Raw genomic sequence first — 27,601 nt, forward strand, 5'->3', positions numbered from 1 at the left:
AATTTTTATTTATTTTGTTCTTTTGTGGCAGGGTCTTGCTGTAGCCCAGGCTGACCTGGAACTCACTATGTAGTCTCAGGGTGGCCTTGAACTCACAGCAAACCTCCTACCTCTGCCTCCCAAGTGCTGGGATTAAAGGTGTGTGCCACCATGACTGGCTGTTTATTTTTATTTTTATTTTGAAATACATTTATAAGGAGAGGGGAGGGAAGAAAAAGGACATGCAAGGGCCTATTGTCACCACAGACTCCAGACACATGTGCCACTGTGCATCTGGCATTATGTGGGAACTGAAAATTGAAGATAGACTGGGAAGTTTTGCAAATAAGTGTCTTTAACTACTGAGCCATCTTTCTAGCTTCCAAATTTCATTTTTCCTCTGAAATGTATTAAAGATATATCATGGGGAGATATGGGCATAGTGGATAAAGTGCTTCCTGTGCTACACTGAGTACCTGAGTTCAGATCTCCACTTAGACCCCATGTGAAAGCCAGAATTGAGTTAGCTTTTTGTAATCCCACGTGCCTACAGCGAGAAGGTAGGCAGAGACAACAGAATTTCCTGGGCTTGCTAAGGCCACACTGAATAACAAGAGATCCTGCCTCAAATATGGTGGGAAGGGAGGCCAACCTAAAAGTTGTCCCCTGACCACCACCCATGCCATGACATACATATGCTTGTACTCCCACACACTAATTAGATAAAATATTAAATTGTATCATGTGCTAATTTCAGTAATAGTTCTGTAATTTTTTTTCTAAGTATGTCTGTGCTCCATTATCTTGTAATAAACGTTGGAATTTCAATAAGGGATGGGCTGTGTTCAGAATGAGCACCAACCACTTTGGATTGGAATTTTTATGTTCTGAGGATGAAGTCTTTGGCTCATACAAAAATTCAGCATAAGTTGGAATAAATTTCTATGATTAAGTGTAAATGTGTATAGAGGACTTTGATTAGGGAGTGGGTCAGAGACAAGAGTATAAAAGCAGAGAGAGCCACTGGAAGGGGAAAAAGCCTATCAAAAGTTCCAAAGAGGAGGAAGAACCAGGAAGTAGTGAGAATAAAAGTGCTGGCGATCCAGTGGTGTCTTCTGGAGTCACAGCTTTTTGGATTTCACCTCTGAACTTTCTACTAGGGTATGTAAACATCTTGTCCTCTCTGGACCTCTACCCTAAGTAGTTGCCTAAAAATGAGACTACGTTGCCTCTAATCTCCATCACTGTTATCAGGCAAGCACTTAGCCAGCGTGACTGTGGTTTTGTAAGAAAAGCCAGCTCTGCCCAATGTTCTTGTTTTCATCCTCTTTCTCCAAAGTTGTGATAGTTAATCTTGGTTGTCAATTTGGTAGGATTTATAATCACCATGGAAACAGGTCTCTAGGTATATCTATGAGGGATTTTCTAGGTTAGAATAATAATTGAGGTGAGAGGACCCACACAAATGTGAGTAGCCCTGTTCCATGGGTTGGGTCCCACAGTGCAGGAGATGAAGCAGGCAAGCGGAGCAGCGTTCATGCTTCTGTCTCTGCTTCCTGACATAGGACACAAACTGACTGGCCCCATCGAGCTCCTGTCTCCAAGACTTCACCATGATGGACTGTACTCCCAAACCGGAAGCCAAAATGAGCTCCTCCTTCCTTGAGTGGCTTTGACCAGGCATTTTGTCACCTCAGTGATAAAGTAACTAAAACAAGCATGTTTGCTTGTCCTTCTGTCATGTAGTGACTAGCACAGAGCCCCTTTCCAGATGGGCCCCCAGCCCTGGACTTCCCAGTCTTCAGAGCGGTAAGCCAAATGAGCTATTTTCATATTTTATGGGTGTATGGAACTCTATAAGCACCAGTAAAACAGACCAAGACAGTGGTATAGGCCACCTTTCACACAGAGGAATTGCAAGATTTCTCTTTTGTGTTTTTCTGTGTAGGAAGAGTCCTGAAAGGGAATCTGAAAGCTCTGAGTGTGGCCTATCCTTCCTATGACTTTTGGGCAAATCACTTATTCTCTAGGCCTCTGTTTTCCATTTATGCAATGCCACTAATGAGAGACCTATTCAGCTGCTTGCCTTGGGGACTGTAAGAGAAAATACATACTTAGAAAATATAAAAACCCTGTCACCAGGAGAAGAAAGTCCACTAGCCTAAAGGGCAAGGAAACATAAGTGGGTCAAGTGGGCTGAGTGGACAGTATGTCTGATAAGATTTTTTTTCCCCAATTTCTGTCAGTGTTGCTTGTGACCTTTAAAAATCGAACTTAACTTTTGAACAATCTGCCCCAGATAGGGGAGAAGGAATTATCTATACCTGATGAAGCTGCTATCGGATATTGTTAAACAGCTTCTGAGGCACAGCACAGCTCTCACTGCCAGAATTTATCCAGCCTCAATGTTGAGTGCTGAGATAAAGAAAAAAAAAAAAAAAAAAGCCTGACCTAGAACAATTTTATTGTATTATACTAATACCTATTCCCTCCCATGATAAGCAATTCTGGAAACTATTCTCACATCTTGTTCCTATTATTGGAAAGTGTTCGGCAGTCTAAGCCTCGAATTCCATCTCCAAGCACAGTTTTGGTCAATATTTTCCCTCTAGCCAAATCTGCTTTGATGTGCCCTGACCTTCATGGCTGAGGTCATTCTATTAAGCTATGGAAATGACTGCATTGTCAACATTTGCACTTTGCTACCAAGACACATTCCTTCATCTTTAAGACCTCACAGTGCAGTGGAAGACCATGTGCTTAGCATATACAAGGTCTTAGGATCAACCCCCAATATCACAAACAAAACAAAAGAAAAAATCCTTCATGTTGGTTAATTTAAAACAAGAAATCAGGGCTGGAGAGATGGCTTAGTAGTTACGGTGCCTGCCTGCGAAGACTAAGGACCCAGGTTCCATTCCCTAGTGCCCACATAAGCCAGATGCACTTGGTGGCACATGCATTTGGAGTTTGTTTATAGTGGCTGGAGGCCCTGGAGCACCCATTCTCTCTCTCTCTATCTGCCTCTTTCTCCCTCTTTCCCTCGCTCTAATAAATAAACAAAATATTTTTTTTAAAAAGAAAGAAATCATTGTGTTCCGAGCAGCCAACAATTCACTAGAATCTAATTCTTGAGTATTTACTTTTGTCTCTGGCTGTTGCTTGGAACCTTGAATGAAGGATTGCTCTGAACGGAGTTTTTATGGGAGGATTTAGGAGAGTTGACAAGAACCTTCCTTGTGAACATGGAGCATATCTGACCCAGGAAAAAGACTTACTGCAATCCCAGGTCAACATCACAGTCCCTTCAAATTTTAGAGGTAACTGCGGATTTAATTTTGGTTTCAAAAATCAATTGCATAGTCTTTAAATTTTTTTTATTTTTCTCCATGATGGCACACACCTTTAATCCCAGCACTTGAGAGGCAGAGATAGGAGGATCACTGTGAGTTCAAGGCCACCCTGAGTGAATTCCAGGTCAGCATGAGCTAGTGAGAAAACAAAAACACATGTGAACAATTGTACTCAGTTCACTGATAAATGAGGAAACCACTGGGTTGTTATAACTGGACTGGTTCGAAGATTAATTTGAAGGACTGGCATTTATGTGGACAATGAGAAAACTGAAGTAAATATTTTTCGGTAGATGAAAAACTTGTCGGTGCTCTCAATGATGATGAGGAAAAGCGCAAATCAGAAATTCTTTAGAAGAAAGCCCTAACAGTAATTAGTCCTGCCAAGGTGAAACATTGCCCAGCAGAGGCAGAGACTTGCTTGATACACAGTATAGGTTACTGGCAAAAAATGTTAAGTCTCCTATTGGGGATGACAGAATACTGCCTCCTGCAGATAGCATCTTCTCTTCCTTGTGAAGTGGGATGCTCTTGTGCTTTGTAACTGGGTTTCTGATGTTCTCTTTTTCCCTTATTGGTTAGTAAAGACAAATTAAAGCCCTATCTGATTTCATGCACATTCACAATGTTATCAGAAAGAAACAGAGATGAAAGGTGGGTCTAGAAAAGGGTAACTGTCCTGAAGCAGTTCCCCACGGGAAGAGATTTCTATGCACAAAAATTTTGAAAAGTACCCCACATCTGCAGCCATCAAACTGTGAGAGAGGTGCCCCACTTCTCCGTAGTGCTGGCAGTTTGAATCTAGTTGTCTTTGCCTGGCCTAGTCTACCTCTTACTTGTACATTCTTCATATAGGGTGGTAGCCTTCTTTCTCTGCCCTTGAATTAGTTGTATACAATGGACTTGTGGATCTGTGGCAGATCAGATCAGAGCTGATGGTGCTCCATGTAAAGAGGAAGGGTATATTAGCTTTTCATTATTAAAGATCAGTGATGTTATTTTTGGCAGCCAAGCCCAAAGGCAAGGGAGAAGAAAGCAAGAAGAACAGGAAATCCTCAAGTAAAACATTTACAGAGAACCCTGGCTTGACTAAAAGCCTCTCTCTCTTCTCCTTTCCTCTTTCCCTCTTTATTTCTCTTTCTTCTTTATGCCTTTCACTCTTCTCATTCCTTCTCCTTCTTTTCTTTCTTGGGTTACACAAATTTTAGTTTAAGTGCAAAATTCTTTACTGGACAGGCCTTATGCAGCCATATTTGTGGGTCATACAAAAATAATATTTTAATTATTTAAAATACTTATTTTACCATAATCTACCGTAAATAACTCACCAGAAGTTTCTCTCTGCCACAGGTACACATGAGAACTGTTGCCTTCCAAAGGATGACTTTCTGAGTGATTTTCCATATTTTCATGTCACCAAGAGCATACCTTCGATGCAGTCCCTGTCCCATGATTACTTCAAATCTACATCATCAAGTCCTTTATTCCCTGAGCCAGTTCAGAGTAGTTAGTGAGGCAGGCACTACAGGGTCCGCATTCTCCTCCAGGGTGAAATAAGGCCCCTGCGGTGGCACAGGGCTCTGAGAGAGCCACTACAGGCTCTGCCAGGCCCCTTTGCTCAGTCTCACTATGGTGAGCACCTATCCTGCATCAAGGTCCTCCACAGTAGCACTGTGCAGGGACTCTGAAAAGCAACACCTTTTTGGGGGGTTGAGCATGGTTATTCCTGGAACAAGCTGTCAGGTTGGGTAGTATAATTACTCACAAACCTAGATGCTTTAGTTTTAGCCACTCTTGGAAAAATATTTATAACCACAAGAGATATTTTGCCAAGGACAGGACTGTTGAATTACTAACTTCTGTCTGTATTCTGACGATAATTAACTTTAAATAATATTTGTTTTCTTTTGTGACCCAGGCTGACCTTGAATGTTTGTTTTAATCTTCCAAGTGATGGGATTATAGGCGTGTGCCACCATGCCTGCCTCTCTCTTTTGGTGCTGGATCTTAGAACTCAGACATGTTTAGCGTATACTCTATATAACATCCGTTGAAAGTTATGTGTCTTATCCAAGTGCGGCTCTGACTTCTTTTATCAAAGCTGACTGCTCTTAGTTATCCTAAGGCTGCCAGTGGACTTTCTGCAGTAACAGAAACATTAGCCATCAGCAGTGAAGCTACTGAGCAGGGCATTGCTTTCGTGAGGTGCACAAGCCCAGGGAGGTTACACAAGCTGCAGAACCGTGCTGTGAGCTGGAACAGAACCTGAGTGGGCCTCCTGGCACTTAACCCCGCGCTCTTTCCAAAATGGCACACTGCTCATGGTCAGATGTCATTTTGGAAGGAATAGGGAAACCCAAATGTTGCATGTAATAACTGAGTGTGTAACTGAAAACAAACATAAATCATAAACATTGTCACCTCTGGTCTTATAGACAATAATGATACAGATATTATGGTGACCATGGAATTAGGGTTGTCATATCACTGTCTGCCTAAGGATGTTGTCTAATAGTGTGTCTGTGTTTATTTATTTGTACATATTGAGTATCTACAGTGATCCAGGTCAACAGGCCATGGAAATGCATAAAACATTTGGAAGCATTAAGTGCCTTGAGTAAAGATAGATGGTTGTGTAACTACTTTCTCTGAATTGAAACATTTCCTCCAAGGAGACAGGATCATAAGTTTCAGGAAACCAAGGAACAGAAGTCGCAGGAAGCTGGGAAAATTACAAGACCCAGAAGGCCCCTCTCCAAGGTTGTGGAAGCAGGAAGCAACTGCTGGTAGAGGGGAGACTCTCCAGTGGACCTGCCTGCAAATGGGCCAGGGAACTCCACAGATACAGCCCTTAGCCGTCACTCATGCTGGGGTGGGCTTTCTGGTGACGCTGCTGCCTTTGTGTCTCCCATGCCCATGTAGGTAACCCCTCCCTCACTCGTGCTCCTGCAACTCAATAAATTCACTGGCTCATCAAGTTGGACTTTGGTGAAATTGTTTATTTGGCCTGTTGTCAGTGCCCTGTCTGAGAAGAATAGGCATTCTGATTTCTTCTGGAAAAGACATTTAACAATGGCCAATCAACCATTTCAATCCAATGTGGCAATGGTCAAGGTGACTTTTCACATATTTTCTAGAGGGCAATCTTTGAGGTTCATTGAGACTTCACTTGCTGGGTAACTCCAGACAAATTAGTGAATTTGTAATTATTATCACAGATGATTAATTATTGTCATCATCATCATTTCAAGCTGCTATTGTCACTAAGTTTACATAAAAATTCATTTAAAACACTTGGTCTGGTGCCTTTGGAAGTGTTGCTACTCCACACTACTGCCCTCACTCCATGGACATTATTATTATTAGGAATGAAAACTAACCACAGCAGTCACGCACGTCTTCATTTTGCAAACAGAGAAGCTGAGAATGAGTCAAAATCACCAGAATAAGATGGGACAGGAAGAGTTACTCTCTGGAAAGAGAACCGACCTCTTCCCTTAGCATCCACTCCCTGAGACTGAGCATCAGGGTCTGCAGGAGGGAAACTGAGGTCTTAGAACCCTCCAGGACCACCAACCCTGATACATCTTAATGTGATTTTTCAGTTTTTTCTTAATTCCCATTCTTGTCCTGCAAATATGCACAATCAGGGTCAATTTAAACTTTACAAATAAAAACCTTTTCCTTAGCTGGGCGTGGTGGTGCATGCCTTTAATCCCAGTACTTGGGAGGCAGAGGTAGGAGGATTGCGGCGAATTCGAGACCACCCTGAGACTACGTGATTACATAGTGAATTCCAGGACAGACTGGGCGAGAGTGAGACTCTACCTCGAAAAAACAAAATACAAAAAACCCCAAAATACCAAAAAAAACTTTTTTCCTTTCCCTTCTCGTCCCTCAAACCTGTTTTATGTTAGATTCTGATGTAGTAGAAGATCTCCTGAGTTAATGTCCATTTGTCCATATATCCATGCTTCCATCAAGCGATCCATATACACTAAACACCTATTGGATGCTAAACACTGTCCTGAGGATGCTTTCCTTCCTTAGTAGTGCTTTTCTTATCCAATAGTACAGTTATTCCATGGTATTGAGGCAGTTTAGGGATTTATTAAGGTCCCCGAAAGTAAGCTAAAAATGGCTAAGGATCCTCTAAGGGGAGGAAAGTTCTCCAGACTATTAGGGAGTGATAGATCCTGGTTCTTTCTTACCTCTTTGTTCCACAAAGGTGTCCTGGCAGCCTCCACCTGGCTAGTGGCCAGAAACATAAGGGGGCGGCTGGGGGATCTGGTATTGCTTGGAAGAGAAATTTAAGAGATGAGATTACTTCCTTTTTTGGAAACCTGGGAGCACCTGGACACCTAAGATGGGTGCTGGACTGACCAACTGGGCCCCATCCAGTGCTACCATAAAGGATCCCACTCAGAGTTTCCATGCCGGCTTTTCCATTTCCGTGAACACCCTCCTGCCTTATAGCAGCAGTTCAATGTGCGAAATCTGTGAATTCATACGAGAAGAAACCAGAGGCCACTGACTCAATGGAAGTTTGTGTAGCTGTGAGCTTCCACAACCCTAACTCCTGATTTACAGCCCAGCCAAGAACTGAGAAAAGCCCTGTCACTCTCAAAGATACCCCAGATTCCAATATCAGTATTTGGGAAGGAAGATTGTTTCCAGGACCCGCCATGGATGTCAAAATCTGCAAATGCCCAAGTTCCTTACATAGTGTCATGGTGTTCAGACAGAACTATTGGAACCCTCTAGGATCCTTTAAACTATCTCTAAATTAGAGTATCTAATGCAGTATAAGTGTTATGGGGTTGTTCTACACTTAGGTTAGGGAAGACTGTGCAGTTGACAAGAAAAAGTTCTCTTCCTAACAGAACAGAAGCAGTGTGGTTTTGCAACCTAATTTCCATTCACTCTTGGTTGAATCCAGGAATGTGAATGGATAACGAGGATCACGGAATCCTCCATCCCACATAGCACGGCGTGGGGGCGTGGGGGGACCTACCTTCCCAGCACCAACTTGTTTTTTTTTTTTTTTTTGTTAAGTTTTGTTAAAAACTTAATGCATTGGAAGCAGATAGCTGGTCTAAAGAGGACAGGAGGCCACACAGGCAAGGAGTTTTAGGAGCTAGGGGAGGGCTCTGGCAGGGTCAAAGAAGCTTACGTGATCTAAGAAGAGTGTGCAGGGACTAAGCCGGCTTCTGCAGCAAGAAGGAAGTAAGTGCTGGCCAGGTCCGTGTGGATGTCCTGAGACTGTGGCTAAGTTGTTCAGATGGTCCAATCAGAGCACACCCATAGCCCCGAGGCTCAACAATATTTAAGTTACTAAGCTGGTGACAACAGGCACCTGGCCTCCAGCCCAGCTCTCCCGCGGGTAAGTAACTTCCGAACTTTTCCCTTCCCGCCGCTCGGTCCCCACCTCGGGGCCCAGAGACCCGGCAGCAGCAATAGGTCTCCCAGCAGCGGCTTCTCCCGGCTCGCAGGGTCCCGCCACCAGCATCCCTCCGGCGCGCGGGCGGGCTCTGGGGACGCCACGCTCGGCCGGCCGGCGGGTGAGCGGGGCTGGGAGGGCGGCGCGGCGCGGGGCCGGAGCTGGCGAGCTGGCGGCGAGCGGAGCGGAGGGGCTGGGAGAGCCGCCCGGGCCAGGGCCGAGGACGGGAACCACGGGATGGAGCGGCGGCGCTGCGCCCCTCCCAGGCTCTGCAGCAGGTGGCGGGAGCCTCGACTGTGCCCGGGACTTAGAGGTGCTGCGGGTGGTCAGGGACTCCCGCCCCTGGGGATCCCGGGTTCTGAGAGCCCGGCAGAGCGCACAAACTTTTCCCGCTCGCCGCCCCTGCGGGCGAGCCTCCATCCTCGGGCCGGGCTCCACGGCGCGCGGCTGGAGGGGGCGCGTGGCTGGAGGGGGCGCGCGGCTGGAAGGGGTGCTCTCCGGCGGGGGCGGACTGTCCTGCCCTGGTGAGCGAACTGGGACTGGCCGGGGGACGCGGGACGCCCAGCCTCCCCAGTGACGGACGAGGAAGGCCGCCGCCTTCGGCTTCCCGAGTGGGGTGCGCACAGTGCCGCCGGCCACCGGCCGAGGGAAACCCCCCTTCCCCTCCCCTCCCCCCCTCCCGGCAGTTGGCGAGCGCACGGACCCCGGCCCGGAGCCCCCTCAGCCCTCGTGGCGCGGCCCTCGCGCTTGCCTAGAGGCCCCCGGGACTTTGGCTCTCGCTGGCGGAAGAACCGGGGTGCTCGGGACTTAGCTCTGCGGAGCGCGGGACGGGACAACAAAGGGGAGAGTGGACCGAGGCAGAGCTTCGCGGAGGCGGGGAACTCGGGGCTCCGGGGCCTGCCAGAGAAGGGGAAGGGGCAGCCCAGCCCCCCCTTCTCGCGGGCTCCAGGGTCCCCGGTGGGGAGGCCGAGCGTCGCGCTGGGGCGCCCAGTCCCTCCCTCCCCTCCCCCAGCTGGCTCCGCGGCTCTCGGGGCTGCGCGCCCTCCCGGCCCCGCGGGCTCTTTTGTCCCGCAGCTGCACCGGCCCCCCGCGGGGGATGGAGCCGGGTCCGGCGCCGGCCGGGCGGGAGCCTGGAAGGCCGAGCGGACGCGAGAGCCGGTGCTGGGCTGCGGTGGGGACCCGTCGTTCCCGGAGCCGCTGGCCTGCGGACCTCTCCCCGCGCCGGCTGCCCGCCGGCCTTTGTTAAGATCCGTGAGTGAATGAGGGTCCTTGAAGGGCCGCCGCCCGGACCACCGGAGACTGCTACAACCTCGGCGATGCACTACTTCAAAGCCGAGGAAACGCTTTGTGTTGGACATTTGAATTCCGTCGGCTTTCTAAGGTTCATCTTAGAGGGCTCCTTTTTCTTTTCTTGCTCATTTGTGAATTTCCCTCTTTGAATTTCCACGGAGCTGCCCTGTGTATGAGGGTGCTGCGATGGTTAGGTGGGCACGTGGTTAGTACGGAGCTTCTAGAACTTCGTTGACTGTTTGCACCGTGCCTTGTTATTTACCTGCCAGCTCTCCAACCTGCGAACGCCGTGGAGCCCACTTCACAGATGAGGCTGTAAGCAAGTGACGTTGCCACAGACTTAAGTGAGACCACAGCCCCATTCTTTCAAAATATCAGGGCCGTTTAATTTTCTTTTAAGTGGCCTACCCATAAGTTTTTATAGACTTCCTTATGATTTCTGGACTGTGTTTTAATTTAGTGAAGTAAGCTAGTGCACCCAAGGTCAGATTGAAAATAACAATCCTTTTAACCGGTTTTGTGTAAAATATGAAAGAAATGGGGGTTGCAGGTGGCTGGGTACTACCTACCTCCTGGTATTTGAGGGCCAGGTCACTCTGGGCGTTTGAGGCTGAAGCAGGAGATCCTGGAAGAATGGAGCACTATGAGGAACTGGGGACCGGGGTGGTTAGCCTTCATCGGAGACACAGGACAGCTGGCTCTTCGACTGCCTACAGCCGTGACAGCCATCAGGGCTGCTGTTTCTGCTTTCTGCACTGCCACCCTAGTTCTAGACAGGATTAGAAACCGCCCAGCTTCACTATGGGGTCCAGGTCCAGGGGCGGCATCTGATTGGCTGAGTCTGGCTCTCTGCCATGACCTATTTGGGCACCTCAGCTGTCCTCACAATGAAAGGCAGGGCTGCCTCATGGGACTCACAAAAGGGGGGCTCAGAAGTTAGGTAGCCCCCACATCCCAAAGAAGCACTCCAGATAACATCTATCACAGGGATCCCTTTTTAGAACAGATTTTGAGCAATTCCCACCGAAAGAAGAAAAGAAAATGAAGCTAGCTGATCACACTCTTTCCTGTTAAAGCCAGGGTTTGCAGAAATGCAATTTTTCGGACTCCATCCTCATAATCATGTGAGATACTTGTTTAAAACTGACTTTCTTGGTTCCTTTTCCAGTAGGATTTTTTTTTTTTTTGAGGCCCGACAGAATGGCCTTTTTTAAAATTTTATTTTTAGAGACAGAATCAGAATTGGTACCCTAGGGCCTCCAGCCACTGCAATTGAACTCTAGATGTATGCACCATCTTGCTGGGCGAGTACTTGCATCACCTTGTGCCTCTGGCTTACAAGGAGAGTTGAATATGGGTCCTAAAGCTTCACAGGCAAGCGCCTTCACCACCAAGCCATCTCTCCAGCCGTCCAATAGGATTTTTATCCATTTGGGCCCATCAGTGAGCAAAGTGATGAGGCTGGTTTATTGACCAGTAGCTGTGTTTACTATGGGGATGGCTCTGGATGGAGAAGTTTGCAAACTTGTAGAGTTGAAGGTCTCAGGAAAGCAATCTTCCCCAGAATGACAGAGGAGAGTTTGCACTGTGAGTTGAAGGAAAGAAGCAATACTCCAGTTAGAATCCTTCTCTAGAGTGTAAGACTGCCTACGGGTAAATGCTTGCTACAATTTTATAAGGGGTAAAAATAATGGCTTTGAGCCAGCCTTCTTCCCATATTCTTCTAGCAGTCCTTTATTGAGTACCTCCTGTGCATCAGGCCCTGGGGATGCTGAGGAGAGTGGGCCCCCTCCCCCTCTCCTGTCACCTACTGCACAGAAGCTGGGACAGGTTAGGTTCAAACAACATGAGTTGGCATGTGGGGGAGTTTGTACCTTGTGTTGGTTGTCTTGCAGTTGTGTCCAGAGCACCTGGAGGACCCTTGCAAAGTTGTATGACTAAGCTAGGCAGTGGATTCCAGGAACAGCAATGGTTCTCAAAACTTCACTATTTTCCATAGGAGTCAGCTGAGGAGCTTGTTAAAAGTGAAGATTAAGTTAAATTTAGCTATCTTGTATTTTTAAAATTTTTATTTATTTATTTGAGAGAGGGAGGGAGGGATAGAGAGAAGAGAGACAGATAGAAAATGGGCGTGCCAGAGCCTCAGGCCGCTGCAAAGAACTCCAAATGCGTACACCCCTTGTGCATCTGGCTTATGTGGGTTCTGGGGAATCGAACCTGGATCCTTTGACTTCACAGGCAAAAGCCTTAACCGGTAAGCCATTCCTCCAGCTCCAACATTCAAGCTGTTATTAGAAATTCCTGACTTTTATCACTTGTCTAATGCTTCATACCTTCTAAGAGTTTCATTCATTTTTAAAAACTTACCTTAAAATTTAAGAGATTTGCACTTTTTCTAGTAGGATACCCTCTTAGGCAAAGGATGCTTTTGTCTTAGCTATAGTTAGCTGAGGTGTTTTCTTTCCTTTGGGAGAACTTCCTGGTACTGAGTTTGGAAGCTTTTTTTTTTTTTTTTTTCGTTTTTCAAGGTTGGTTCTCTCACTGTAGCTCAGGCTGACCCGGAATTCACTATGTAGTCTCAGGGTGGCATTTAACTCATGGCGTTCTTCCTACTTCTCCCTCCGGAGTGCTGGGATTAAAGGCATGCTCCACCACACCTGGCTAAGCTTGTTTATTCATAGCTCTCTCAGGACAATTCTTTCTATCTCTGTGGCTTGGTGGTGTTACCAGGAAATGTGCTTTTCTCAGCAGCTGAGCCTTTAAGCCTCCAACTGCTATGGTCCAGCTTAACTCTAGCCAAGCAAGGTATGAGGCTAGTGTGGTGGGGAAGGAGGAGGGAGGCATTCAAACCAAGCCCTTGAAAACTATCATCAGGGTCACAGGTGCATATTGTGAGTGTGATGAAGCTTGGTCCTGGGGGCCCTGGGGATCTGAGCAGCATGTGATTGGCTGAAGGGAGACTTCAGTCATCTGTTGGATGCTCTGATGCTGAAGTAATTGGAACAGGATAGGAGTTGGAAGAGGAAGTGGCATCTAAGGGATTAGATAGGAAGCAGCATTTTCATTGAGATAACTTAATGAAATCCCAGCTCATCTCTGGACATGTCATGGCCCCACCCCCAAAATATGTTACTTTCTTGGTTTTTTTTTTCCTTTTCTCTTTCTCAGAGTGTGTATTTTAGGTCAACTTGTACTGAACTTAATTTTATCAGAAAGTGTACTTTGTTTCTAGCATACAAAATAAAAGCATGTGTTCTAGAACAAGGCTTCTTAAACTTTTCCATACACAACCCCTTTACATCAGGGACATTTTATACATAGGCATACGAATCAAAAACTAACTGATAATAAATCAAAGATACTTATTTGAAAAAAATTCTTTGATATACACATGCTTTTGCCATTTATTAAAGATGAAAGTAAATTTGCATTCTAATCAGGTATGTGTTCTTTTTGTCTAACATCATGCAAATCAAAGATATACTAATTTCTTATATGCTGAGTTGGAAAATAGTGAAAGCCTTTGTTTTCTGTATTAGTTGCGATGGCTCTATAAGAGCAGAAAATTTTGTATAGTAAAATCACTGCAGTTTGTAACACATAATAGTCTTGAACCTGAGCAGAGAAGAGTTCAGGCTGCATTTGTTGGAGTTGTGTGCCAGTGAACAGCGCAAAGTTGCACATGGTGTGTGTTCAAAGGTGCAGTGAAGTCACGTCACGCAACACTGCCCAGCACTGCCGGAAACATCGCACATTTATATGCGTTTTATTTCAAGTTAATTTTTGCAACCTCTTATTGTCATTCTTTTGCCACCGCCACATTCAGTTTCTGGATGCCCACATGGCGGTGTGAACCACAGTTTAAGAAGTTGGGTTCCAGAGCTCCAAAACCAAGAGGAAGAGCCATGCACCCTAGGTTCTGCTGGCTCACCTAACCTTATGAGATGATGCAAACAGTCAGGTGTTTGCCTTCTTGTTTTCTTTTCCTTTTTTGCCCTTTCCTTTCTTTTTCTTTTTATTGATATTTTCGAGGTAGGGTCTCACTCTAGCCCACGCTAACCTGGAATTCATACTGTAGTTCCAGGCTAGCCTTGAAATTACAGTGATCCTCCTGCTTTTGCCTCCTGAGTGCCGGGATTAAAGGTGTGTGTTACCACGCCTGGCCTTTTTTTTTTTTTAATATTTTTTTATTTATTCGTAAGAAGAGAGAGAGAGAATGAATGAATGAATGAATGAGACACATAGTGAAATTGAGAGAGTACTCCAGGACCTCTTGTCACTGCAAACAAACTCCAGATGCATGTGTCACTTTGTGCATCTGACTTTATATGGGTACTGGGGCATCAAACCCAGCTATCAGGCTTTGCAAGAAAGTACTTTTGACAGATGAACCATCTCTCCAGCCTTCTTTTTCTCTTTCATTGTTCTTACATCCAACAGGCACTTACTTATCAAGTATAGATGTCAACTTTTGCCTGAACTTGTGTTAGGACAAGTGGCCCCTCCCTAGACAGTGTATATGATGTTGGCAGCTGTCTGCTCTGCCCTGCTTCTCACTCTTAGTGGTTAGTCATTGGAGATAATGCTTTGGGACACACCTGGTGGCCTTATTAGAAAAGCACATTCTGGGGCTGGAGGGATGGCTTTGTGGTTAAGGCATTTGCTTGCAAAGGCGAAGAACCCAGGTTCGATTCCCCAGGACCCATGTTAGCCAGATGCACAAGGAGGTGCATGTGTCTCGAGTTTGTATGCAGTGGTTAGAGGCCATGGCATACCCATTCTCTCTCTCCTTTCTCTGTCAAAATAAATAAATAAATAAATAAAAATTGCATATATATATATATATAGAAGAAAAGCAGAATCTGGCTTGGGGGAGAAGGCTCAGTCGTTAAAGGCACTGGCTTGCAAAGTCACTGGCCTGCTTAGAAAAACTAAATCTGTAGTATATAGTTGAGTGTGTGTGTGTTGGGAGGGGGGCTCTGTGGTCTTGACCACACGGCCTGAGAGGGCTAGCATTGCAGATCACAGACTCAGAGTCCTGGTTACAGCTTGGCCTGAAGCAAAATACTTGATTTGTTTTGTGTGGAGGTCTCTGTGAGCAGGGGCAGGTTAGTAAGATTTTCTCTATCCATTTCCTTTGGAGTTGGATAATACCTTGAAAGTATGTACGGCAGAGTCTGATGCAGTAAGTGCTCAACAAATGTCAATTTGTAAGAATCGTGCACTTCCTGCACTCTGGCCTTTCTAGAACCTGGAAAGGATCTTTGCTGTAAGCATGCCCTGTGCTGTAGGGAAGGTACTTAGCTTTCACCCCAGCCCCTCTCCCACACTTCCAGAGCAGGCTGAGCAGGCTTGTGTGTTTCGTTTCTAGGTACCTGGATCACAACAAAGAGCTTTCTTTCTATCTTTTAAAAATATTTTACTTATTTGTTTGTGTTTGTTCTTTAAATTTATTTAAGAGAGTGAAAGAGGGAGAGAGAGAGAATGGGTGTCTTAGGGCTTCTAGCCACTGAAAACGAACTCCAGATGCATGTGCCATGTTGTGCATCTGGCTTACGTGGGTGCTGAGGAGTTGAACGGAGGTTCTTTGGCTTTGCAGGCAATCACCTTAACCATTAAGGCATCTATCTCTCCACCCCCAAAAGCTTGCTTTCTAAACTGCTTTGTGACCCCTCTGAGGTGATGGGTGGGGCAGCTCCTGGGGCTGTGAGATGCCTGTGAGTGACTGCTGGTCTTCTCTCTTTAGCAGGCATGGTGCTTTGAGTGAATGACTGACTCCCTTGGAGACACACTTCTGTGGCCCTTGCTGTCAGCCAGCTTTGTCTGGAAGCCGAATACTCTGCAGCTCCAGGGTCCAGTGGGCCTCTTCTACGGGTGAAGGCATATCTTTCCTGAGGCCCCCAGAAGCTAGCACATGCTCAGGAGATCAGGCTAGCTATGACCCTCCTACTTGGCGTACTGCTCTTGCTGCTGGGGCTGTGTGGAAATTCCACTTCAAGAGTGTGGTCTAAATCTACTAACACACCGGAAGATTTGAATTATGAATTTCCTGCCACGAACTATGAGACCCAAGACTCCTATAAACCTGGGCCCATTGGCCTTCTCTTCCAGATGGTCCAGGCCTTCCTCTACGTAGTACAACCAAACGATTTCCCTGCAGGTAAGTGCTTACCTTGGGGAGATGGGTTTGCCTCCACATGCCCTCAGCCGTGGTTTCTTAAAGCTCATGCCATTCATATAGTACATAGCTAGAGATTTACAATATGAGGTTTAAAATCATTGACTGAACAGAAGACAGAATATTCAAATATAATTAAGTTAATCAGGTTAATTAGGGTGACAGGAAAGTGTTTTAGTTCCTTACCTTTTGTTTTGCTTTGAGCTAGGGATTATGCTGAAGCTAATATCAAAAGTGAAAGTTAAGGGGAAAATGCAAATTCTCTGTCATGGAATAAGATGGTGATAATTGCCTAGGTTTGAATTGGGGCTTCATAATGGAAGACCAAGAGAAACAGCTTTTTGTAATAGGGAGAGGGAGAAGTGGGGAGGGAGAAAAAGAGAAAGAAAGAAAGAGAGAGATAAGAAACAGGAGATCCAGAAAGAGGGAAGAGTGGCCCTTGGGTGGTGTACCCAGGTGTGGGTAGGGGGATGTGATCTTCTCCTCATAACACAGAAGTAGACTCATCACACCAGGAGGGAGGAGTCTCAGGGTTAAAGTGGTCAGGTAGAGGGGAGAGAGAGGTGAGTATGTAAAGAATCTGAGACTCAACACTTGGCATCTATTGGTCACGTCAGTTCTTAAAAACTTAACTCCGCTGCATACCACCAAGTGGAATTTTGGACCTGTTTACCTGATTTAGTTCTAAGAGTTTGGTGTGAGGAAGGGAGGGTGGCAGCTTTCTGGTTTTCCATGCACAGTACTCTTTGATCCTCTTGCTGTTCTTAACCTATTCATTTGGACTGGAAAGTCCTGTAGGGTGTCCTTTAAAAAAACTATTTATTTATTTAATTTGTTTATGTACGTGTGCGTGTGTGTATGTGCGCGCGCATGCATGTGTGCACGCCATGGCCTTTTGTTGCTGCAAACATACACTAGGCACATACACCACTTTTTGTATCTGGCTTTACATGGGTACTGGGGAATTGAACCCAGATCATCTGGCTTTGCAAACAAGTGTCCCTTAGCCTCTGAGTCATCTCTCCAGCCCATTTTTTTTTAAATTTACTTTTTAACTGAAACACAAAAATATTGAAACTGTACATATTAATAATGGGATTCCATGTGCTATTTCAATACATGTATATATCATGTAATGTTTTAATCATGTTTAAAATTAATCATTTATGGTGAAAATATCACAAATTCTTTCTTCTAGGGCTCTGAAATACAGCCATTAATTGACATCTGTAGTCAGGCTACAGTTCTCTTGCACACAAGAACTTGTGGTTCATATCTTACTGTAACTTTATGCCTGTAGATTACTTTTCCACACTGCTCCCTCCTCTCTTCTCTGCCTCTGGTTACTTCCAGCAACTGTTTGAGTACCAAGCTTGTCTTTCAAGTACAAAGATTCGAATTAATTACAAAGTTTGTGGTAGTCTTCATTTTACTTTCCTTAACCAGTCAGCTAGCATTCATAAGAAGCTTATTCATAAGCAGCAAAGGTGTCTTCGAGAAAGAAAGAGAGGAATATCTAGTAAACATCACTTGTTTATGTTGTGAGGCATTGGTAGCATTTCATTAAGGAACACTTTTACTGACATTTTCATGTTTGTCATAGATTAGCTTGAAACAGTTTGTAGTGCTATTGTCAATGATCTGTTCAAATTTGAGTTGTACAACATGAGTCAATCTGGGCACTCCTTTTTCCATTGAAGAGGATCCTGAGCTAATGCTACCTAGAGTTAATGTCACTGCTTAAGTGACTGAAATTTGCAAATCCAAACACAAACACAATAATAAGCAGAGTTGGGCTAGAGAGGTGGCTCAGCAGTTAAGCGCTTGCCTGTGAAGCCTAAGGACCCCGATTTGAGGCTCGAATCCCCAGGACCCAAGTAAGCCAGAAGCACAAGGTGGCGCATGCATCTGGAGTTAGTTTGCAGTGGCTGAAGGCCCTGGCGCCCCCGTTCTCTCTCTGTCTTTGCCTCTTTCCCTCTCTGTCTGTCTGTCTCTTTTCAAATAAAGAAAAATAAAACAACAACAAAAGAAGAATGCAGATTCTAAAAAAAAACCAAGCAGAGTTTAGTTACTAATGTTGGTGACAAATTCACTGTTTGGAAGAAACCTCTCTCACATTATTCTTTTTTTTTTTTTTTTTTGGCTTTTCGAGGTTGGGTCTCACTCTGGCCCAGGCTGACCTGGAATTCACTATGGACTCTCAGGGTGGCCTTGAACTCACAGCAATCCTCCTACCTCTGCCTCCCAAGTGCTGGGATTAAAGGCGTGCGCCACCACGCCCGGCCTCTCACATTATTTTATTTGTAGACTTAGTATGAATGTTATTGTATAAGCAAAAAACTAATAGTGATACAGTCTTTATGTGTATGCCAAGCACAGACTTCACTTGTTTCATATGAATTTACAAATGACTTCCCATGCCTGAGTCTAGGGCACACTATGTAGTTAGTTAATCCTATAATCCCCTTCCATATGCTGTTTTATTTTGCTCCCTCTGGTTTTATAGGAAGGTCTCCTCATGCCTTTCGGGGCAAAGCAGTATTCAAAGTCTGCATTTCATATTGCTGCAATAGCTGAGGATATGTCTAAGGTTTTGAACTGCAGCCACATTGTTAGTTTCAAAAAGAGATTTCTGAAGAATCTAAATCCAAAAGTTGTTGAAGTTTATTAGTTTACCTTGTAGTTGTAGTTTGGCCTTCATCAAAAATCACTACCATTGAGGAAGAACTTCCCCAAAATTTCAATGGTAGAACAAAGCAGACTGGCTTTATCTTTAGGGTGAAAATTATCGGAGTGCTTCCAGAATATATTTAATTTGACAGTTCACACCTTGGAATTGTGGCTTTCTTTTATCACCACAGTTTTCACATTCTTTTACTTAGTTACTAGATTTTTAATAGCCTCAAGGTACTTCCCTTACCCTGTGAAGGAGACACATGAGACATATGAGCCAAGGCCGTGGCTCTTTCACTCGGGCCAGTACAACTCACAAGCACCTAATTATGGAGAGATGTCTTCATAAAAAGGAGGAAAAACACAAATAAAAAACAAATGAACCAAAACAAACAAACAAGCAAAAATCCAAAACCCAAATCCATAGCATGGTGGCTCATACCTATAATCCCAGTTTTTGGGAGGCTGAGATAGGAGGATTCCTGTGAGTTTGAGGCCAATCTGGAATTACAGAGTAACTAACCTGGACTAGAGTGAGTCTGCCTAAAACAACAACAACAGAATCAACTAACCAACCAAACACTTCATTCTGCCAAAAACAAAGAGGGAAGGGGATTCCTGTTTATCATTGATTAGTTTAATATATCAACCCAAACAGAAAACTTTAAGATGAATATAATATCTTGATGGATATTACCTGTGGTTCTCTGCTTCTGTTTGAGAGTAAGAAGCACTTGAAACACAAAGTTCAGTGCAGGCTGAGGAGGGGAAGAGAAAAGGATGACACTAGAGCCTGGACTCACTCTTCTTGTCGTATATCCTGTGCCCAAACAAAACACTTAACTGAGTTTAGCATTTTAAACTCATTAGAGAAACCTATGCTCAATCTTGAAAAAGCATCTAAGCTAGAAATGCTTGATCAGTTGCTATGGAGACAAAGTTCCACTTCTTAGACAAAAGAAGGTAGATGAGAATAGATTAGGGGCACGAAGAATGTGTGCTACTGCACAGTGTTTCCTGGAACATGATGTGCCTGTCTCATGATCATCTTGGTTTGAAGCGGCAAGAGTAAGGTTGCTGGCTTTGGGTTAAGAAGAGAGCTGTGTTTCATCTTGAGGTGACTGGGAATCCTAAAATCAAGGGGATATAAAATTTGACATCAGAGGAAGGCCCACATTCCAGTTTGTAGACATCTGTCTTCTTGCTCTCTGCTCACAAGGCCTTTCCTTGGGCCATGTTCAGACAACGAGAGCAAGGAAGATAGATGATAGATAAATAGAGATAAATAGAGACTGTGCTTTCTTGTTTCATCTAACCCCAGTTATCTCTCAGAATCTCTACCTCCAAATGCCGTCACATTTGTTCAATATCTAAATTTAAGGGAACACAGACATTCAGCCCATAACAGTGGATGAGGTAGGAATTCATGTAATAAGTTGGTCAAGGTTAGGGAGCCCCAGAGCCGGAGGGAAAGCAGTATCCACAGGACAGATGGTTTTGGAAGTCTCTGCTTTCTGTAGTGTCCCTTTTGGGTATTGTGAGCCAGTGTATACATGGGATTGGGTTTGGGAAGAGTCCCCAGTAGCTAGTGGGATAGATCACAGAGAGGTGGAGAGTCCTGCAGTGGTCCAGAGGGAAGATAATGAACTTGAAAGGAAGCAGAAAGTAGTGGAGGACATGCATCCAGTATCTATGTCATGTCCAAAGAACTAGGCTGAAATCTTAGCTATAGGATTGCCTGCATGGGTGGTCATGACCTTTGTTTCTCTTGGATGGAATCTGACTTTCAATTGATAGTTTTTATTTCTGAGGCCTACATGATCTGATACATGTAAGGCCTTTGTTGAAAACCATGCCTGAAAGGCACGAGGAAATTCTTCAATACTTATATTTACTGTTAACGTTATTGTTCAAGGGAGTCGACCAAAATGTGTTTGCCAACATTTTGTAAGGAGGGGGCATAGAAATAAGCAGCTTTCTCCCAGAGGCATTATTAAAATGTCCTTGCTGCTGCTCCTTTGGGAACTTTCTACACAGATTTTCCCACTGGAAGCAGTTCCATCACTTCTCAGGGTACAAGGGTCACGTCTGCCCGGCAAACCCACAGGAGAAGAATGGGCTCTTGGAACCAGGATGTTTACTAAGTGCTCTCCTCTCTTCACCAGAATACCTACATTGAACAGGTTCTTGTGTTTCTCCATCTCTTTGTTCTTTCCTGTTGTCTCCAAAATCTGTAGTAAGGCTTTGCTATGCAGTAGCTTGTGGAGTATTTGTAGGTGGCTGATGACCATAGTGGGGTGTTAGTTTCAATTATTATATTCCTTTTTTATAGGCTAGAAAAATAAGTCATAAATGTTCTAGGCACTAGAGAAGGACAGACTGAGATGTCTTTGTCTTTAAGACTATAATTCATGATTACCTTTGGGCAGTTGGTTTTCATTTTATTTTATTGGGTGCTGTTAAAATAACCACAGCTTGAGAAATTAAAAAAAAAAAAAAGAAAGAAACAATGAAAATAAAGCCATTTTTTTTTAATCAAGAGAAATAAAACAAGTATGGGTTAGTGTGAAAAGTAGTAATATTTAGATCTTAAAAGTGGGTACTATAGAAGATTATCTGATATAGTGTTGAGTAGATCTGAGCCATTTTAATTCTGTGTCTACCTTTATGAAATTCTCTATAAAGTATATTTCAAAAATTAGATTTTAGCATGGCTGACCTATTTCTCAAGGCATTCTGGCTAATCTGGTTTGTCCCTGGGATCTGGAGCCTGTGAGCATGAAGTTAGGAGGTAGAAGTGTGGCTGAGGGAAAAGGGATGTTGTCTCCGAGATCCCTTAGGATGTTCTAGTGCGTGTAGGAGCCCTCTCTCATGTAGTTAAGGAAACTTATTGGCTGAGGTGATCAGAAAGGAGATGGGGTGTATCATGGCACTCAGTGAGGGATGAGGCATGGGAGTAGGGTCACCTAGCTGTCAGAATTCCCTGTGCCTCTCTCTGGGCTCTTCAGCATCGGCATATATTCTGCATCCTCGCAGCCCTGCCCTTCTGAACTTCCATTCCCACAGTCCTAGTGAAGAACCAGGTTGGTCATGTCACTCACAAGTTTCAGACCAACAGTTTCTCAAAGAGGGACAAGGCCATTCACCCAGCAAAGCATCACTGAGTACCTGTGGCCAGGGTAGGGTTGTGTGGGTCACTCTCACCATAACATCAAAGGCAGAGAGAGACAGTTCTAGGAAGATGCTGGGCAGGTGGACAGCCCAACAGGTTGTGCCCGTGCCAACATCCAGGTCACACTGGGCTCCCAACACCTGCATGTTTTTATGTAATTCACATAAAGCCTGCATTGTTCCCTTTAGGTTATGTGACTCATGTTGGCATTGGGCCTCTACATGAATAAGTTCACAGAGGGAAAAAACTGATGTGTATTGCTCCTCCCTCCCTCCCTGCGTCAGTCAGCACTGGGCACCCTGTGGCACCCTACCCTTCCATCCCAGCAGCCTTAGACCAGTCAACCATTCTAACTACATCCTGCTAGTGATTCAATTTATGGAAGCTGAAGCTGAGGCCCAGAGGCTGGGGGACTGGCCTGGATGTAGCACCTTAGCTCATCATAGCCACCATTGCTGCTAAGGGATGTGAGACTCCAAGATGGAGAAAGTATCCCAGGGTCCCTTGTGCCATGGCCAAGGGGTCACAGTAAGCTTTGACCAAGACTCTAGGCCACCAAGCCTGGCTTCTTCCTCATGCTGCCCTCATGGGTGACAGAGACTTACCACCCACACTGTGCTTGCATATGGATGGGTAGGTGGCATGTTCACAGGTTATAACAGGCACCCCAGTCCTCTTGTGTTTCCAGCTTCATAGGACAGTGTTATAATATATCTACAAAACATTTGCTGCCAGCCAATGCCAGTTTTCCTTGCCTGCAAAGTCCCTCTGAAATGTGGTTGTATCTTTCCATAAGTGAGCAGAGGTGGCTTAACACAGCCAGGAAAGTTCTTTCCAAAGACACAAGAAGCAGGGCTTCCTGCTTTGCTGGTGTGGTGTTATCCTTCAGGCATGAAAGTAGGTAGAGGGAGGTGCCCCAGCAGCTTCCAGAACCAGCAGGGGGAAAAGCATCATTCGACCACTGGATTAGCAGATATGAATGTATAGGCTATACTTTGTGTCAGCTCAGAGCTGCCCAGCAGGGCAGACCTTTTCAGCAGAGATCAGGACCCCACTGTTTGGCTGGGGTTGAGATTCAGAGGAAGACACCATGCTGAAACCATTGCCTGGGCTTGACTGTCTCTAGTGTTTACTAGCTCTGTATTATTGAGCAAATTATTTAACATTTCTGTTCTCCTATAAGAGAGAGCTATTAATAATAATAGCATCTACTCTTTGGGTCATAATATTTAAACCAATAATATTTATAGAGTATTTAAAATAGCACTTAGCAGTTAATGTTACTTAATTGTTTACCAAATAAAACCTGAATGAATAAAATCTATATTTATTGCAAACTTTTAAGTCAACCCCAGTCTTTGTCAGTGGAAATGAGAAGAAGCATATTTATCTGATCCTCACTGTATAGATGTACGCAGGACAGCTGTGGCAGATGATCACAGCCTGGGGAGCTTAAGCCAACTCTAACATCTCTTCTCACAACTGGACGCTGAAGGTCTAAAGTCAGGGTGTGGGCAGGGCCTCTGTGTGAAGGCTCTGCGAAGAATCTTTCCTTTTGTCCTCTAGTCAGATGGCACAGGGTGCCCATTGACCTGTGGCAGGATTCCTGCCAGTTCAGTCAGTCTTTGGGCCAACTTCTGGGTCTTTGGCTCAAAGTTCTCTTTCATAAGGACAGCTGCCATTGGATTTAGAGGCCCACTAAGCCCAATATATTCTCTTCTCTGGATACCTAATTCAGCTGCAAACATTCTGCAAATGTTGTAGGTTCTGGGGTTAGGACTTCAATATATAATTAAAAAATATTTATTTATTTACTTTTATTTATTTATTTATTTTTAATTTTTTTAAAATTAATTAATTAATTTATTTATTTATTTGAGAGCGACAGACACAGAGAGAAAGACAGATAGAGGGAGAGAGAGAATGGGTGCGCCAGGGCTTCCAGCCTCTGCAAACGAACTCCAGACACGTGCACCCCCTTGTGCATCTGGCTAACGTGGGACCTGGGGAACCGAGCCTCGAACCGGGGACCTTAGGCTTCACAGGCAAGCGCTTAACCGCTAAGCCATCTCTCCAGCCCTATTTTTAAATTTTTATTAACATTTTCCATGATTATAAAAAAATATCCCATGGTAATTCCCTCCCTCCCTCCCCAACACTTTCCCCTTTGAAATTCTATTCTCCATCATATTACCTCCCCATCTCAATCATTCTACTTACATATATACAATATAAACCTATTAGGTACCCTCCTCCCTTCCTTTCTCTTCCCTTTATGTCTCCTTTTTAGCTTACTGGCCTCTGCTACTAAGTATTTTCCTTCTCACGCAGAAACCCAATCATCTGTAGCTAGGATCCTCATATGAGAGAGAACATGTGGCGCTTGGCTTTCTGGGCCTGGGTTACCTCACTTAGTATAATCCTTTCCAGGTCCATCCATTTTTCTGCAAATTTCATAACTTCATTTTATTTATTTATTTTTATTGACAACTTCCATAACTGTAAACAGTATCCCATGGAAATACCTTCCTTCCCTCCTCTTTCCCCTTTGAAACTCCACTGTCCATCATATCCACTCCCCCAATCAGTCTCTTTCATTTTGATGTCATCATCTTTTCCTCCTATTATGATGGTCTTGTTTAGGTAGTGTCAGGCACTGGGAGATCATGGATATCCAGGCCATTTGATGTCTGGAGGAGCACATTATAAGTAGTCCCACCCTTCATTTGGCTCTTACATTTTTGTCATCTCTTCCACAATGGAGTCTGAGTCTTGGAAGGTGTTTATTTTAATTATGTGTATGATATCTGTCAGTATCTCTCTCTCTCTCTCTCTCTCTCTCTGTGTGTGTGTGTGTGTGTGTGTGTGTGTGTGTGTGTGTGTGCACGTGCACATGGGGAAGCATGTGTGGAAGACAGAGGTTGAAAGTGTGTCTCTTCCTCTGTCCTTTCTCTACTTATTTTATGAGTCAGTGACACTCACTGAACCTGAAACTCACTGATTTATGTAGACAAGCTGGCCAGCAAGCCTCAGGGATCCTCCTGTCTCTGCTCTGGGATTACAGGCATGCACTGCCACTCTGGCTTATTATATGAGTGCTAGGAATCCAAACTCAAGTCCTCATGCGTGGTAAGCATCTCTCTAGCTCCAGATATGTTATTTTAATGGCCATTATTCAGCTCTCTTTGATTATTACATTCTTTCTTGGTTCTCTCAGTAACCTTGTGCAGCTCAGAGGAACTGAGAAAGGATTTCAAGATCATAGTTTAAAAATAAATAAAGGTGAGAAATTCAAAAAGTCATAGGGACATACTATAAAAGCATATACTCCACAAAGTGTGAAAATCTGAAAGAAATGGATGATTTCCTTGATTTATATGACCTACCTAAGTTAAATCAAAATGAGATTAATCACTTAAAGAGACCTATAACAAACATGGAGACCCGAACAGTTATCAATAATCTCCCAACTAAACAGGCCCAGATGGATTCACTGCTGAATTTTACCAGACCTTTAAGGAAGAGCTAACACCATTGCTTCTGAAGCTTTTCCGGGAAATAGAAAAAGAAGGAATTCTACCAAACTCCTTCCATGAGGCCAGCATCACCCTGATACCAAAACCAGGCAAAGATAGAACAAAAAAAGAAAATTACAGACCAATCTCTTTCATGAACATAGATGCAAAAATTCTCAACAAAATTTTGGCAAACAGAATACAAGAGTATATCAAAAAGATCATTCACCCTGACCAAGTAGGCTTTATCCCAGAGATGCAGGGATGGTTCAACATATGCAAATCTATAAATGTAATACATTACGTAAACGGGTTAAAGGACAAAAATCACATGATCATCTCATTAGACACAGAGAAAGCATTTGACAAAATCCAGCATCCCTTCATGATAAAAGTCCTACAAAGACTGGGTATAGAAGGAACATATCTCAATATAATAAAGGCTATTTATGACAAGCCTACAACCAACATATTACTAAATGGGGAAAAACTGGAAGCTTTTCCACTAAAATCAGGAACAAGACAAAGGTGTCCACTGTTCCCAATTTTATTTAATATAGTTTTGGAAGTCTTAGCCATAGCAATAAGGCAAGAGACACACATAAAAGGGATAGAAATTGGAAAGGAAGAGATCAAGTTATCATTACTTGCAGATGACATGATTCTATACATAAAGGACCCTAAAGACTCTACTAGCAAACTGTTAGAGCTAATCAAAACCTACAGCCATGTAGCAGGATACAAAATAAATACACAGAAATCAGTAGCCTTCCTATATGCTAACAACAAACACACAGAGGATGAAATCACAGAATCACTCCCATTCACAATTGCATCAAAAAAAAAAATAAAGTATGTTGGAATAAACCTAACGAAGGAAGTAAAGAATCTCTACAATGAGAACTTTAAAACACTCAATTGAGAAGTTGCAAAAGACACTAGAAAGTGGAGAAACATCCCTTGTTCCTGGATTGGAAGAATCAATATTGTGAAAATGGCAATCTTACCTAAAGCAATCTACACATTTAATGCAATCCCTACCAAAATTCCAAAGGCATTGTTCATGGAAATAGAAAAAAAAATCCGAAAATTCATTTGGAATCACAAAACACCTCAAATATCTAAAATAATACTGAGCAACAAAAATAAGGCTGGTGGTATCACCATACCTGATTTTAACCTATACTACAGAGCCATAGTAACCAAAACAGCATGGTACTGGCACAAAAACATACATGTAGACCAGTGAAACAGAATAGAGGACCCAGATGTAAGCCCAAGTAGCTATAGCCACCTGATATTCGATAAAAATGCCAAAAATACTCATTGGAGAAGAGACAGCCTCTTCAGCAAATGGTGTTGGGAAATCTGGATGTATATCTGCAGAAGGATGAAAATAGATTCTTCTCTCTTGCCATGCACAAGAATTAAGTCCAAATGGATTAAAGACCTTAACATCAGACCTGAAACTCTGAAACTGCTAGAGGAAAAAGTAGGGGAAACCCTTCAAAATATTGGCAAAGACTTTCTGAATACAACCCCAATTGCTCAGGCAATAAAACCACAGATTAATCACTGGGATCTCATGAAATAACAAAGATTTTGCACTACAAAGGACACAGTGAAAAAAGCAAAGAGGCAACCTACAGAATGGGAAAAAATCTTTGTCAGCTATAAATCTGATAGAGGATTAATATCTAGGATACACAAAGAAATCGAAAAGTTAAATAATAAGGAATCAAACAAGCCAATTAAAAAGTGAGCTATGGAGCTAAATAGAGCATTCTCAAAGGAAGAAATACGAATGGCATAAAAGCATTTAAAAAAATGTTCTACGTCACTAGTCATCAGGGAAATGCAGATTAAAACTACATTGAGATTCCATCTCACTCCTGTCAGATTGGCCACCATCATGAAAACAAATGTTCATAAATGTTGGCGGGGATGTGGAAAAAGAGGAACCCTTTTACACTGCTGGTGGGAATGCAGTCTGGTTCAGCC

At 43.9% G+C, this 27,601-nt stretch overlaps 1 protein-coding gene across 5 annotated transcripts in view; it reads left to right on the top strand.

Moving 5' to 3' along the window:
* The first annotated feature begins 8,401 nt into the window (after positions 1–8,401).
* Prom1 (prominin 1) overlaps positions 8,402–27,601 on the top strand; it is a 121,899-nt gene continuing 102,699 nt past the window's right edge. For 2 of the 5 annotated variants that reach the window (XM_045161859.1, XM_045161861.1), the window contains exons 1-2: positions 8,402–8,715; positions 15,809–16,222. In XM_045161859.1, the coding sequence (XP_045017794.1) occupies positions 16,000–16,222 (223 nt within the window). In that variant the 5' untranslated portion in view covers positions 8,402–8,715; positions 15,809–15,999. The remainder of the gene's footprint in view (positions 8,716–15,808; positions 16,223–27,601) is intronic. The other 3 variants (XM_045161863.1, XM_045161862.1, XM_004656142.2) reach the window with 2 other exon arrangements.

The sequence above is a fragment of the Jaculus jaculus genome, chromosome 11 (assembly GCF_020740685.1).
Source record: "Jaculus jaculus isolate mJacJac1 chromosome 11, mJacJac1.mat.Y.cur, whole genome shotgun sequence".
In the NCBI taxonomy this organism is placed as follows: domain Eukaryota; kingdom Metazoa; phylum Chordata; class Mammalia; order Rodentia; family Dipodidae; genus Jaculus; species Jaculus jaculus.